The 14,824-nt window shown below is 39.0% G+C and overlaps 1 protein-coding gene across 1 annotated transcript; it reads left to right on the top strand.

Moving 5' to 3' along the window:
- Positions 1-1,725: 1,725 nt before the first annotated feature.
- Positions 1,726-3,336, top strand: GPR151 (G protein-coupled receptor 151). Its single transcript, XM_069761991.1, has one exon. The coding sequence runs from the start codon at positions 1,797-1,799 to the stop codon at positions 3,075-3,077; it is 1,281 nt and encodes a 426-aa protein (XP_069618092.1). The 5' UTR covers positions 1,726-1,796; the 3' UTR covers positions 3,078-3,336.
- Positions 3,337-14,824: the final 11,488 nt, after the last annotated feature.

Below are 14,824 nucleotides of genomic sequence, written 5' to 3'. Positions count from 1 at the left end.
GCTCCAGGAAGACATCCAGGCCTCTCTTGAACCCCTCGACTGAGTTCGCCATCACCACCTCCTCAGACAAGGAATTCCAGATTCTCACTGCTCTAACAGTAAAGAATCCTCTTCTATGTTGGTGGAAAAACCTACTCTCCTCCAGATGCAGAGAATGCTCCCTTGTGACCGTCATCTTCCTTGGTATAAACAGATCCTCGGAGAGATATTCATATTGTCTCTTTATATACATATACATAGTTATTAGATCGCCCTTCAGTCGTCTTTTTTCTAGACTAAATAATCCTAATTGTGCTAATCTCTCTGGGTATTGTAGTTCCCCCATCCCCTTTATTAATTTTGTTGCCCTCCTTTGTACTCACTCTAGTTCCATGATATCCTTCCTGGTGCCTAAAACTGTACAGAGTACTCCATGTGCGTTCTAACCAGGGGTTTGTACAGAGGCAGTGAGCATCATGTTGCCTCCATCCTTAAAATTTTGAAGACGGCAGTCCATTACAACAAGGTCAAGCAGCAGACACTAGGGGACAGCAAAGCTACAGATCGGCAGAAGGCGAAAGTGATTCTCCACTGACCGGGATGACCGTCATCTTATTCGAATGCCACTTAGCAACTGCAGGATGACATCAAGTGACCCACCAAAGGAAAGGAAAATGGCAGCTGGGGTGAAGTGCACAAATGAATAACAACTTGTTTTCTTTGCATTATTTGAGGTCTGAAACCACTGTTTCATTTTTATTATTTTGACTATTTCTAATTTACTGCAAATAAATACAAAATTTATAGCTTTGAATTTCGGAGACATGTTGTCAGTAGTTTATAGAATAAAACAACAATGTACATTTTACTAAAAAAATATACCCATAAAGAGAAAAATCAGAGAAACTGAAAATTTTGCAGTGGTCTCTTAATTTTTGCCAGAGCTGCATTTTCCAGAAGTTGTGTACATTTTTGAATAAACGTCTGTCTCATTCCTTAAATAAATGTCACGCCATAGCCTTTGCCAACATTTGCATCACATCATGTTTCTAATGCCACGTAATTGTGTGCACATCTGCGTTGGTTTCTTAGATAGTATTTTGCTAATTATATTTTTAAAGAATTTTAGTCTCTTAATGAAACGTACCACATAGTGCCATTTGCATTTGGTAAATTGTGGATGTATGCAAATGCATAAGACAGCTAATTTCTATGTAACTTAATGTACCATTCAAATATCTGTTCAGTGTTATTTTCATTAAAAGAGTCCATTAAGAAGCTCATTTTTGTAATATTGTAAAAAAAAAAAGAAATTTAGTGCTACACTGTTGCTTTGTGTAGTTTAATAAACACATTTGAAAAATATTCTGACACATGACGCATAGATAAAAGTATGCAAATGCTTGGCTTCTTGTTTAGGGAGGGAGGAGGGATGAAGGCGAGTATACTATTCTAAATCATATAACGGGAATAAAGAATGTTTCCCACTGCCAGAAGTCAGCCCTTCAATTTTAAGGTTTAAGTTTTAAAACAGACTTGAATAAGTAGTTTTTCCATAATGACTAATACATCTATAAATAATTGATATGGAAATCCTATAATAAATGGGTTGACTAATAAGATGGTAATGACATAAATGCTAATATGAAGCATCCAATGTGCTTTGGCTGGTAGCTGTCAATCGCAGCTGCTGCCTGTATATAAGAGGAGGTGGTGCACAGCAGTCTCTTAAATGCCTGCATTGAGTTTAATCTCAGCATCATTTACAGGTGAGGATATCTGGACGCTGCTTCCATCTGCAAAGATCTCTGTGGGAGATGGAGACCAACTTCAGCACTGTGGACAGCTCTTTTTCAAAGCAGACACTGTATGCATTGGGATTTCAGCCTTTGGACCTCGGAGAATGGACTTTTATCACACCAACCTTACTGGTGTTGATCGGTTTATTAGGATTTGCTGGTAACCTATGCGTGATCTCCATTCTGCTTCATAATTCCAGAAAAGCCAAACCTTCATTCATCAATTCTCTGATTCTGAATCTAAGTATCTCAGATCTCATGTTGTTATTGTTTTCTGTGACATTCAGGGCAGCAGCCTACTCAAGGTCTACTTTAACAGTAGGTTGGTTTTTGTGTAGAACTGCAGACTGGTTCACACATGCCTGCATGTCGGTTAAGAGCTTCACCATGGCTATAGTTGCGAGATACTGTTTTATATATGCCAGCAATCCTGCCAAGCAAATGACAATTCCACAAGTGACCATCTGTGCTGTTATGATTTCTACTTGGGTGCTAGCATCGGTTCTGCCACTACCTGAGTGCTTCTTTACAGATGCAAAGCAAAATTACAGCTCTGTTGTTTGCCTTTTAAGCATACCACCACAGACACAGGAGATAATGGCTATATTCATCAAGCTTTATCCTCTTTTTGTGTACTTCATCCCTTTCACAATTGCATTTTTCTACTTTCGGAGAGCATACAGCCAGTGCCAACGTAGAGGAACCAAAACGCAGAATTTAAGAAATCAAATGAGGTCCAGGAGGCTCACAATAATGTTACTGAGTGTAACTGTCACATTTTTCATTATGTGGCTTCCAGAGTGGATAGCATGGCTCTGGTTTTGGCATCAGCCTTTAAATGGTCCATCTCCTCCTCAAGCATTTATAACATTAGCCCAAATCCTAATGCTTTCTCTTTCTTGTATAAATCCATTCATTTTTCTTGTCATGTCAGAAGAATTCAAAGAAGGTTTCAAAGATGTCTGGAAACATATCAACTCCAAAAAGACTTTGGATACTAAAGATAAAGATGAGGATGTTGTTAAAGATCTAGGAGCACTGACACCAGACGTTCCACCAGACTCAACTTCTTTCCCAGATCTTGTTCCTGAACGTCCTACCATTAATGGTTCAATAGAGCAATCATGTTCTCAACAAAACTTTGGAAGCCAAGACAGTAAGGAAAATCCTGTTTTACCAGATGTAGAGCAGTTTTGGCATGAAAGAGAAGCCAATCCTTCAGATCAGAACAATGATCCCACTCCTTGGGAGCATGAGGAAGATACAGTTGTTTCGGAGAGGTCTGTCCCACAAATGTAAGGAACTATGATGAACAGTTCAGTCTGATTGTTTTCACCTTTCCAGTGTGCTCTTATATGCTGTATTAAAGTTTAATTGTGAATTTGTGCAAAGATGTGTTCAAGTGATGATGTAATGATGACTCATAGTTTATGGTGGATTTGTTGTGACCAAATGAATTGGGGTTTGGAAAATACTGGGACATAACATTTAACTCGCGTACTTGTAAAAATGAACATTAATAATCATCATCACAATAAAACATGTTGGTCAAAAAGTCCTTAAGCCTCAAGCGCCTTGCCAGGAGTAATCGCCTCCCATGAAATGCAGTTTCTTTTTGGCTTGTATGTATTTATCTTTCTACCGAAATGTATTTCAAGAGGTTAATACTGTGTTTTCCGGGCACGCTTATTCAATAACTGGGTGCATAATGAGGTTATATGAATCATTGAGAATTCTGTACATTAGATTTTCAATAATGGTGAATACTTTTAATTGATTGTAAACATATTGATAAGTGAAGTGGACAGATTAGACAATTGGAGATGCCCATACCTACAAGGAGGTTCAAGCAGATGAAATAAATTATCTGATATTAAGGAATAGTTAATTGCACATAGATATGCTTAAGGTAATCACAAAAATGGAGGAGATTTTTAATTCTAATTCATGCAAACCGTTTTCTTTTCATTCCAAATGAAAAATAGCTTAAAGCATTCTGATGTTGCTTTTACTTTACCGTAAAGGTCAAAATATCTTCATAACAGAAGGCAATTGAATTTTTTAAAATCTATCTGCTGCATTTACCCTTTTGATTTGACAATCGCTCAGATCAAATTATTGCCATACCTGTTACAGTATACAGTATGCATTTAGCCATAGACTTTTTGGATTGTTGTCTGAATCCCTATTTCCTTAATGAGCTCCCTTGATGTCATGTGCACGTCATCATGACTATGAGAAACTACATTAGTAAACATGCTATTAGCTATAATATAACGGCATGCGTGGCTCAATTTGTAAATAGCATCATGTTTCTTGTATTCAGTCCATGTATCCGATTAGATGCAACGCTCCCCGTTATAGTTATGGCTCAATACAATGAACATCATGCATCATTTATAGTCTGTTTATCCAGTTTCAATAATAGGAGGTCTGACATCAACAAAAAATTAAAATAGTAAAGCCAAGGAAAAATTATTTAAAGTAATTGTATTACTACTAATGTTCTAAATCTTAAAGTTCAGAACACACTCATGAGTGTGTGTACACGCAACACGTAAATACTTGTGAATACGGTCACAATCACATTAGAGGCTGTTATTAAAAGAATGGAGCCAGCTGCATTATTTTTATTTTTTTTACTGTTTCATTTATGTACACCTGATGGAACTTCATTATAGTCAACTGGGTCTATCGACGGGCACAGTTGGACTGGTATCTACTACGTATTTTTTATTGCAGATATGAATCTGGCCTTACAATGTTAATTAGTTCTACAGCGCAATGCAAGTTGAAAATTTTGCAACTAAAGGTCATAATTCTGGAAAACTAGTAAATCTGCACCAAAACTACCAAAATGTAATTCTAAAATGAGAAAGAAAAATAAAGATTAAATGCAAATAACCAGATAATACAAATTACACAAATTCCCACATATATAAGTCAAAAATAGCTGTTAAATAACTTTCTATGTAGCAAACAGGAGCTGTACATTACACAATGTACCAGTTCTCGTCTGGTTCCAAAATAGAACAGAACATGTACCACATTGTCTGGGCTGTTTTTTGGCAAAGTATGGCCCAGGACAAAATTAAAAGTAGGCTAACAAAAGCCAAGATATTGTACCAGTATACGTGAACATTTAGGCTGAGCTCCATGGCGGTTTTGGTATCAAACACTTTGTCCGACAAGCAAGTCAAAAAATCCAATTGGTTCCAACTGTTCGCAACGTGCTTGGCGCAGTATATTGTGGGTTGCAATGCGACCTTATTCCCCTGCATTATGATACCACATAAAAGAAGCAAAAGGAATAGAAGAAAGGCGTTCCAGCTCCTTAAAAATTTCAAAACTTTATTTCTCCATTAAAATGTGAAACAGCAATCCTTGCCTTAGTGCGAAAATGTGAGTGCAGAGTACATGCGACGCGTTTCGATCTAAATGATCTTACTCAATGCATGATGTTTGGTAAACTGCGGTGACTTTTAATATACAGATGGACCAATCTCTTCACTGATACAAGTCACATGACTCATTACCACAGGTCCTATACATGTGAACTCCACCGCAGCTGCGAGACATGAACAAACAAATAAGCCAAGGTAACACAACATACCTAAAAAATGTAGATACACAATGAATAATAAAAACGATAATACAATAAGTAACTAGCAGTAATGATACATGATCTCATTTTTACGATTTAGACCAAATGGGTGTCTTGTTCCCAAATTGAAAATCCAGAAAGCTTCTCTGGTCAGAAGCTGTCTCTTGACATCTCCACCTCACTGTGATAAATTGATGTGCTCTATGCCCTGGATTGTCATAGTAGATGTATTCCCTTCATGGTGCACATTAAAATGCTTAGCGACAGCTGATATATTTTTACTAGCGATGTCATTTCTTCCTAAGTCCCTTAAGTGTTCAGATATCCTAGTCTTCAGCTTTCTGGTCGTGCAGCCTATATACGCTGCATTGCATTTAGTGCAGTCAATTTTATAAACCACGTTCTTAGTGTGACAATTAATAAAATTTTTTATGTGATAAGTTTGGGTTTTATCTCTGTTCTGAAACATGTTTTTTTACCAGTGCATTACGGCAAGTGGTACAAGCGGCAACTCCACACTTATAAAAACCTTTACATTCAAGCCAAGTTTTAGAAATTGGCTGTGAAGAAAAGAAGCTCAGCGATAAAGAGTTACCAATAGTGGGCGCCCTTCTCGCCACAACGTTAAGACCATCCCTAAGGATTTCAGAGAGAAAATCATCTTCTTTTAATAAAGGTAACCTTTTCAAAATAATATTTTTTATCTCCTGAAATTGAGTGCTATACTGAAAGCACACATACGGTTTTTTCTTTCTGGCCTCTTTTTCTTTGTTTTTTTCTTTGTCATGGGTTAAAAGACTATCTCTGGGCTTGCTATCCACTATTTTTTGTGCTCTACTGAGGGTCCAATATGGATACCCTCTTTTTTTTAATTTAGTTTTTAACATAGAAAACTCCTCTTTGCTTGCCGTATCTTTACTGCAATTTCTTTTAAGCCGCGTGTATTCCCCAACGGGAATCAATTTGACGGTATGTTTGGGGTGGCTACTTTTAGCGTGTAGTACCGTGTTCCCACTGATGGGTTTGACATGCGTTTTACTATTGATGATCTCATCATTTACACCCATTAGATCAAGATCCAGAAAAGAGATTTCATTCTGGTTCCATCTGTGGGTGAATCTAATGCCATAATCGTTCCCATTAATGTACTCCATAAAGTCCGGCACAGTAGATACATCGCCACCCCAAATGATAAGGGTGTCGTCGATGTATCTACCGTACCAGACAAGGAGACTGGCAAAAGGGTAATCTGCACAATAAATGAAGTTATGTTCCCAATACGACATAGTAAGATTAGCTAATGAGGATGAATACTTAGCCCCCATCGGAACACCTGTTCTTTGCTCATATACCGTATTTTCAAAGGAAAAGATGTTATGCTTCAGAAGAAAAGAAGTGACATCCAGAACATAATTAGTAAAGTCTTGTGTGTAAGTACTGAAATTTTCCAAATAGAAACGTACCGCTTCCATGGCCAATGTGTGTGGAATACACGTGTATAATGAAATTACATCACAACATAGCCATGAATGGTTTTTGTTCCACACTTTAGTAGAAAAAGTTTGGAGGACCTCTCTGGAATCTTTAATGTGACCGGGTAATTTGACTACAAGCGGTTGTAAGATGGAATCCACCCACTCACATAAATGTTCATTCATTGAGCCTATGCCCGATACTATGGGTCTCATTGCTGGTAAACCCACCCCTTTGTGTACTTTAGGCAAACCATATAGTATGGGCATTTTAGGATGGGGAACATATAGATAATCTGCTTGTTTTTTACTGAGGATACCTAGGCTCAAGCCTTCATTTATGATGATGTTAATTTCCTCATTGTTACATTGTCCGTTAGTAGTTCCAACATTTTATCTTTGTAATCATTTTTATTCATAACGACTATCATGCCCCCTTTGTCACTTTTTCTTATAATTATCTCTTTTTTGTTTTTCAATTCTGTAAGAACTTTCTTTTGTTTATATGTGAGATTATTGGTTTTATTTTTATATGATGTTTTAGACATTTTGTCCTTGAGGTCCTTCAAATCTTTTTCTATCCTATCTTGGAACCTATCCATACACTCCACCCTAGATTGAATTGGGTAGAAATATGGATTTTTTGTGCCAAAATGAGTGGTCTGTTTATTTTGTATAAATTCTATTTAATTCTGTGCCGATAAATCCAATAGACACGAGAGCGCTAATTGCTCGCCAAAGTCCAAATGTGCAAACTCATTTTCCTCTTGTCTTTGCGTTTCTGAAACTCTCTCCTCTTCACTGTTGGAGAAATGTTTTTTTATGGTGAGATTTCGTAAAAACTTGTTAACGTCCATAATAGTCATAAATAAGTTAAATTCATTGTCCGGCACGAAATTCAAACCCAGGGACAATACATCTAATTGATCAGTTGTAAGTTCACAATTGGAGAGATTAATGACATTACATCTTATTTCTTTTTCTGTCTGCTCCGATATCTGGTGGTCACTCTTGGTATGTTTTTTGTGCTTTCTCCCACCCCGTCTTTTACGTTTTTTGACGGTTTGTATGATGTCCTCCTGTTCTCCCACGTGTTATTTTCCAGGGATATATCTGATGTACTGAGATTTGTATCCGATGATTCGGCATCTGATGATATAAAGCCCACCTGCGATTTATTGGTCGGTTTTCTATGAGCTGAGCTGGTTTTTAAAATGGATCTCGGGGATTTATAATTTCTGTCCCACTGACCCCACTCATAAACTTTATCTGAGGCATAATCTTTGAGATCTCTCTCGAATTTCCGTTTTTTACGGTCCATGATTTCAGTTTCAAGCATGCTGATATTATCCTTCATTATTTTTAACAAAGATTTGAAATGTGAGGAATCCCTGAATTTTTCAAGGGTGATATTTAGTTCCTCAATGTTCTTTTGTATTTCACCCAATTTCAGTTCCTCATTTTTTATTAATGTATAGGACCTGTGGTAATGAGTCATGTGACTTGTATCAGTGAAGAGATTGGTCCATCTGTACATTAATAGTCACCGCAGTTTACCAAACATCATGCATTGAGTAAGATCATTTAGATCGAAACGCGTCGCATGTACTCTGCACTCACATTTTTGCACTAAGGCAAGGATTGCTGTTTCGCATTTTAATGGAGAAATAAAGTTTTGAAATTTTTAAGGAGCTGGAACGCCTTTCTTCTATTCCTTTTGCTATTATTATTATTATTATTATACATTTTTATAGCGCCATTTATTCCATGGCGCTTTACATGTGAATACGGGGCAAATGTAGACAAATACATTAAACATGAGCAGATAACAAGGCACACGAGTACATAAGGAGGGAGGACCCTGCCCGCGAGGGCTCACAGTCTGCAGGGGGTGGGTGAGGATACACTAGGAGAGGGAAGAATACACTAGGAGAGGGAAGAGGGCTATTCAAGGGCTATTCACTCATCCTGGTCCGAGATGAGGTTCCGTGCACCTGCGTGGATCGGTGAGCTGGCTGTGGCTATTTAGTCTTTTTACTTAGCATATTGCACATAAAAGAAGCATAGAGCAATCTTTGGCCTCTAATTGTGACAAAACTGATAAAATCGCTGTGTAGCCCCAGCCTTAAGATACATTTACCCATTTCATACAGTCATACAATAACCAATTAGCTATACGTTTACCAATTTGTTTACATAGGATGGTGAACAATGATGTGGGGATAGATTGGTCGCCAACACAATCATTCTGGCATTATACAGTATAATTATATTAGGAGCACACCACCACCACAACCATCACCACCACCAGATGATGTACAGCTGAAAGCTATTTATTTTTTCCAACAAGAATGATACGGTTATCCAACAAATAAGAGCTTTGTTAGTTTGTCAGGCAATTGCTAGCATGTATATACATGGGCTGATAACTAGGAACAAGCAATCTCACAAAACTCTTGTTTGACAAATAATTGGCTATTACTACTAGACAGATTGGGAGGATTATGGTGGAGATTTCGAGGCCTCCTCTTGTCTTTCTATTACTGGATGCATGTAGAAAGAAAACCAGAAGCCATAAAAAGTTCTAAAAAGCTGCAGGACATAACAGTTTTCTAATGTTCCTCACAAGAAGTGTTAAAGAATAAAGCAACAGAGAGGGAGCATTCAATGATTGGGCAAATCCTTTGCCATATCAACGATGAAGTAGTCATCATGACTTTACCAGGCCATCTTGATTTCTGACTATAAGGACTCTTGCACATGGCCGTATTTTTGGTGAATAGATGGAAACCACTGGACTGCACTCGGATGACATGAGTGCAGTCCGATTTTCCACGGACTAACAGAATAGAGAAAATGGAGACTTTTTTTTCTCCATCTTCTCTTCATCTGAGAGAATTGGATCACACTATGGTCACACTTTGATCTAACTCTGATCAAAGTGTGATCAGCATAATCGGATGAGAGGCTACACGGTCATCTGAACCTAGCTTTAGATGCAGGATTTTCTCTTGTTAAAAATACTGTTATATTGTCCAAAAAATGTAAATACTCTATACACACAAACACCCATTATAAATGAGAAATACTCGTACACTAGGAAAATAGCGATATTATATACATAACATATATATGTATACACATTACAAAATCACACTTACTTTTGCAGAATAGTTCGCTGCAGTTACAGAGGTATTCAGATAAGAGGAGCCAACAGCTTCATGCTGAGAATTACACACAGCTTTTTATAAAACATAGATCTAGCAGCCATACCAGTAACTCCTAGTGCTACCATAACAGCGAGTCCCTGCTAGTAGCAGGTAGCTACTGCTCTGCTGACTGGTAGCTGGTGCACCCCTAATCCCAATCCATCCCATCTGCTATAGGATGTAGCAGATGTGTAAGGTCTGTCAGGGGGGCCCCTTTAGAGGTGGCGACACTGGCAGTTGCCCACTTCGCCTCACCCCCTAATGCCAGCCCTGTATATTGTAGATTAGTGCTATTAGGCAGCTAGTCAGTGAATGTAATACTGGTGTTTTACCAGTAAAATGCCTATATTGGTTGGCTATAATGCAATGAATGAGGACTATGGTAGTTTAAAGTCCGCGCTGCCCAAGGTTCCAAAAATGCAATCACTTCATCGGGACAAAACCCCAAGTTCATGAAGGGGTTTGGAAACCTTGAAACGTGGATGTCTATTCAAGATACAATGTCCCAGAAAAGTCAATTGGGTGTTGAAAATATATAAGATACTATAAACTTAAATGACCACTGTATCAAGTTATTAAAGTGGTATTAAGTGGTATTAAATGACCACTGTAACAAGACACATCTACATGAACAACTATCAGTACATACTCACATGTATATCATTACAAAACAAACACTGACAGATGTTTAACAGGTCGTTTCCACAGCGAGAAACCTGTCAATCACCTACAGCAGCTGTGTAATCCATCCGGGTGTGTGTCTTTGGCTATGGTCCTCAGCTGGATGAGTGTCCTCCGATGGCGGTAAATATATTTCTCTGCTACAGCTACGAATGGTAGTTTATATTTCCTGTGTCTTTTCGTTCTCCAAATACATTTGGGGTTCATAATTTAGGAATGAAAACCAATTCTTATTAACTTAGTGGTAAATTTCGTTTGATTCTGTTCTAACACTACTAATTACAAACTTCGTGAGTTCAAAAAGTTATCCAGGATTCTTTTTTTTTTTTTTATAAAAAAGAAGCAACAAATGCTTAAAAAAATACATTACTCATCTTTACTTTCTCCCTCTAATCCAACTCGCTGCATCGGTAAAGCAGAGAGTAAGACTATTCACAATTATTTTATAACTTAGTGGCTGACTGGGTTGCACCTGAAATAGTCCTGAAATACCATCTGTAGTGATGAGTGAACATGCTCAGATAATGTGCTCGTATATTATGTTTTAGTCCCCGTGGCTGCATGATTCGCGGCTGTTGGACAGCTGCAATACATGTAGAGATTGCCTGTCTGTTAGGCTATCCCCACATGTGTTGCAGCTGTCTAACAGCCATAAAACATGTAGCTGCAATGACTTGAACATCTTATTTGAGCTCGCCCAAGATATTCGGATAACACCCGAGCATGCTCGGGTAACACATTATTTGAGCTCATTCGCTCATCAGTCATCACCAACCAACTAACCTATATCATAACTTAAGTAGGAGCTGAAGGGAATGATAATTCTCATAGTCATTCCTGAGCCTTAGAGACTATACGTTGTTACTATACAATTTTCTTCAAGTCCACACTCTTAGATATTAATCTTTTTGGGGCTAACAGGAATACTTACACACCCAGCTGATTATTATCCCCTTGAGACACGGTGGGCTATATTTCATCTCTGACCTCAGTTGGCTGTCTGATAAAGTGGTGGCCAATTCATTCTCCCTCTCCCTTACTTCCCCACGTGTTTCAATAAGCTCTTTACTTATATGAACACATACAGTGGGTGAAATAAATATTGAACGCATCATCAATTTTGTAAGTAAATCATAGAATGTTAGGCTACTTTCACACTTGCGTTTTTTGCAATACGTCGCAATGCGTCGTTTAGGGGAAAAAACGCATCCTGCAAAGTTGTTTGCAGGATGCGTTTTTGCCCCATAGATTAACATTAGCGACGCATTGCGACGCATTGCGACGCATTGACACACGTTGCAACCGTCATGTGACGGTTGCGCCATGTTGTGGCGGACCGCCGGGAGCAAAAAACGTTACATGTAACGTTTTTTGCTGCCAACGGACCGCTTTTTCCGACTGCGCATGCGTGGCCGGAACTCCGCCCCCACCTTACAATGGGGCAGCGCGTGCGCAGGAAAAATGCATCCGCTGCCTCCGTTGTGCCTCCGTTTCACTGCTAGCATCGGAACCTCGGCTCGACGCACTGTGATGGGCCAAGTCCGACGCTAGTGTGAAAGTAGCCTTAGAGTGGGAAGAAACCTCCAGGTCTGTCCAGCCTCTATTTGAAGACTTCCATTGAAGGAGAACTCACCAAATCTTGTGGGAGCCTGTTCCACTCATTGATCACCCCCACTGTCAAAAAGTTTTTTTTATCTAATCTGTAACTTCTCCCTTTCAGTTTCATTCCATTGCTTCTCGTGTTTCCATGTGCAAATGAGAATAAGGATGATCCTTCTATACTGTGGCATCCCTTCAGATATTTGTAAACATTTGTTTACAGCTATTAAGTCTCTTCTCAGCCTTCTTTTTTGCAAGCTAAACATTCCGGGATCCTTGTTTACACTCCACTCACCATTCTGTTAGCTCTTCTCTGAACTTGCTCCAGTTTTTCAATGTCTTTTTTAAAATGTGGTGACAAGAACTGGACACAGTATTCCAGATGAGGTCTGAACAAGGAGGACTAGAGGAGGACAATTACTTCATGAGATCTAGACTCTAAGCTTCTATCAATACATCCCAGAACTGTGTTTGTGTTTTTTTACAAATATATTTCTAAAGGTGCTATTGACATGAAATTCTCATCAGATGTCAGTAGCAACCCATCCAATCATCAAATCATCCACACCAGCAAAGAAATCAAATCATAGATATCAGTAAATTAAGTTTTGTAACTTGAAATGGGTGTTTGAGCAGGACAACGACCACAAACACTTGCAAGTGGGCAACATCATCGTTCCAGACCAACAAGATTGATGTTATGAAGTGGCCAGCCCATTCCCCATACCTCAATCCGATTGAGAACGTGTGGTGTGACATCAAAAATGCAATGTTGTTTTTGATACAAAACATAAGTATGCAAAAAAAAAACTGTGGAATGTAGTCCAGCCAGCATGGCTTGGAATATCTGTTCGTAGGTGTCAGATGTTAGTTCACTCCATGCCACACAGATGTAAAGCAGTTCTCAGAAATAAAGGTTATGCAACTATATATTCCGATTAACAGAAAAGCTAAGACTGTAAACAAATTTCAGTTTATACGGAAAACATGCTGAATTGGTATAATAAAAAAATTGCACATCTGATCTGCCCTATAGAATAACACTGATTCAAGGGTTACAGTTGTGCTCAAAAGTTTAGATACCCCAGCAGAATTTTTGCTTTCTTGGCCTTTTTCAGAGAATATTAATGATAACACCAAAACTTTATCTCCACTCATGGTTAGTGGTTGGGTGAAACCATTTATTGTCAATCTGTGTTTTCTCTTTTTAACTCATAATGACAACCCAAAACATCCAATTGACCCTGATCAAAAGTTCACATACCCTGGTGAGTTTGGCCGGATAACATGCACGGAAGTTGTCTCAAATGGGTTTGAATGGCTACTAAATGTAACATCCTCACCTGTGACCTGTTTGCTTGTAATCAGTGTGTGTGCAAAAAAGCTGAGTGAGTTTCTGGGATCCAGACAGACTCTTGCATCTTTCATTCAGCCACTGACGTTTCTGGATTATGAGTCATGGGTAGAATTGAGTGAATTTGCACAGGTCTCTGCTTATTTGGCAAGCTATAGCGCTTACGGAATAAGCTGCAGTGGGAACCCGGCTTCCTGGATCGCTCCGGCCGATCAGCTGTGTGACAGTCACGATACATGCATGGAGAGCCCAACTAACAGGCTCTCCATGCATGTGTCATGACTGTCACACAGCCGCGACACCTGCAGCTGCGGAGCCGACTAGCTGATTTTTTTTTTTACCATGTTCACCAAATGCTAAAACTGACCTGCCATTATGATTCTCAAGGTCATAACGAGTTTCTAGATACCAAACATATGTAGGTTGTTTTTTTTTTATTTAAATAGTGAAAAAAAATCAAACGTTTGTTAAAAAACAACAACAAAAAAGTCATTTTCTGAGACCCGTAGCGTTCCATTTTTTGTGATATGGGGCTGGGTGAAGGCTTATTTTTTGCTTGCCAAGCTGACAGTTTTAATGATACAATTTTCGTGTCGATACGAACTTTTGATCACCCGTTATTGCAAAAAAAAGTACTGTACTTTGCGGCTTATAAGACGCACCGGATTATAAGACGCACCCCAAATTTTTAGTGAAAAATAGGTAAAAAAAAACCTTTTTTTAAATAAAATGCTGGTGCTTCTTACAATCCATGCATCTTATTGCTTACCAGGGGTAGTGGTTATGGTAAAGTGGGGTCTCAGGGTCACTGCTGGTGGAAGCAGGAGTGGGGCGATGCTGCAGACTCCAGACTGGGAGAAAGGGGTGTTCGGATGTGCGACCCTGCGGGTGTTCGGTGGTAAAGTGGCTCCGCCAACTTTTTGTGAAAGCCCGGAGCCCCCACACTTTCATGGTTTACTATGCAGAGGACTCTGGGAAAATGGTTGCCGGGGGCGGCGCATGCGCAGATGGAGATCTTGGCGCTGAGATGTAATTTTCTGAGATCTTGGTGCCAAGATCTCCATCTGTGCCACCCCCGCCAGCCATTTTCCTGGAGTCCACCGCATAGTAAACCATGGAAGTGCGGG

This window comes from Ranitomeya imitator, chromosome 4, assembly GCF_032444005.1.
Source record: "Ranitomeya imitator isolate aRanImi1 chromosome 4, aRanImi1.pri, whole genome shotgun sequence".
NCBI lineage: Eukaryota > Metazoa > Chordata > Amphibia > Anura > Dendrobatidae > Ranitomeya > Ranitomeya imitator.
This window is presented reverse-complemented; position numbering and strand designations above follow the sequence as displayed.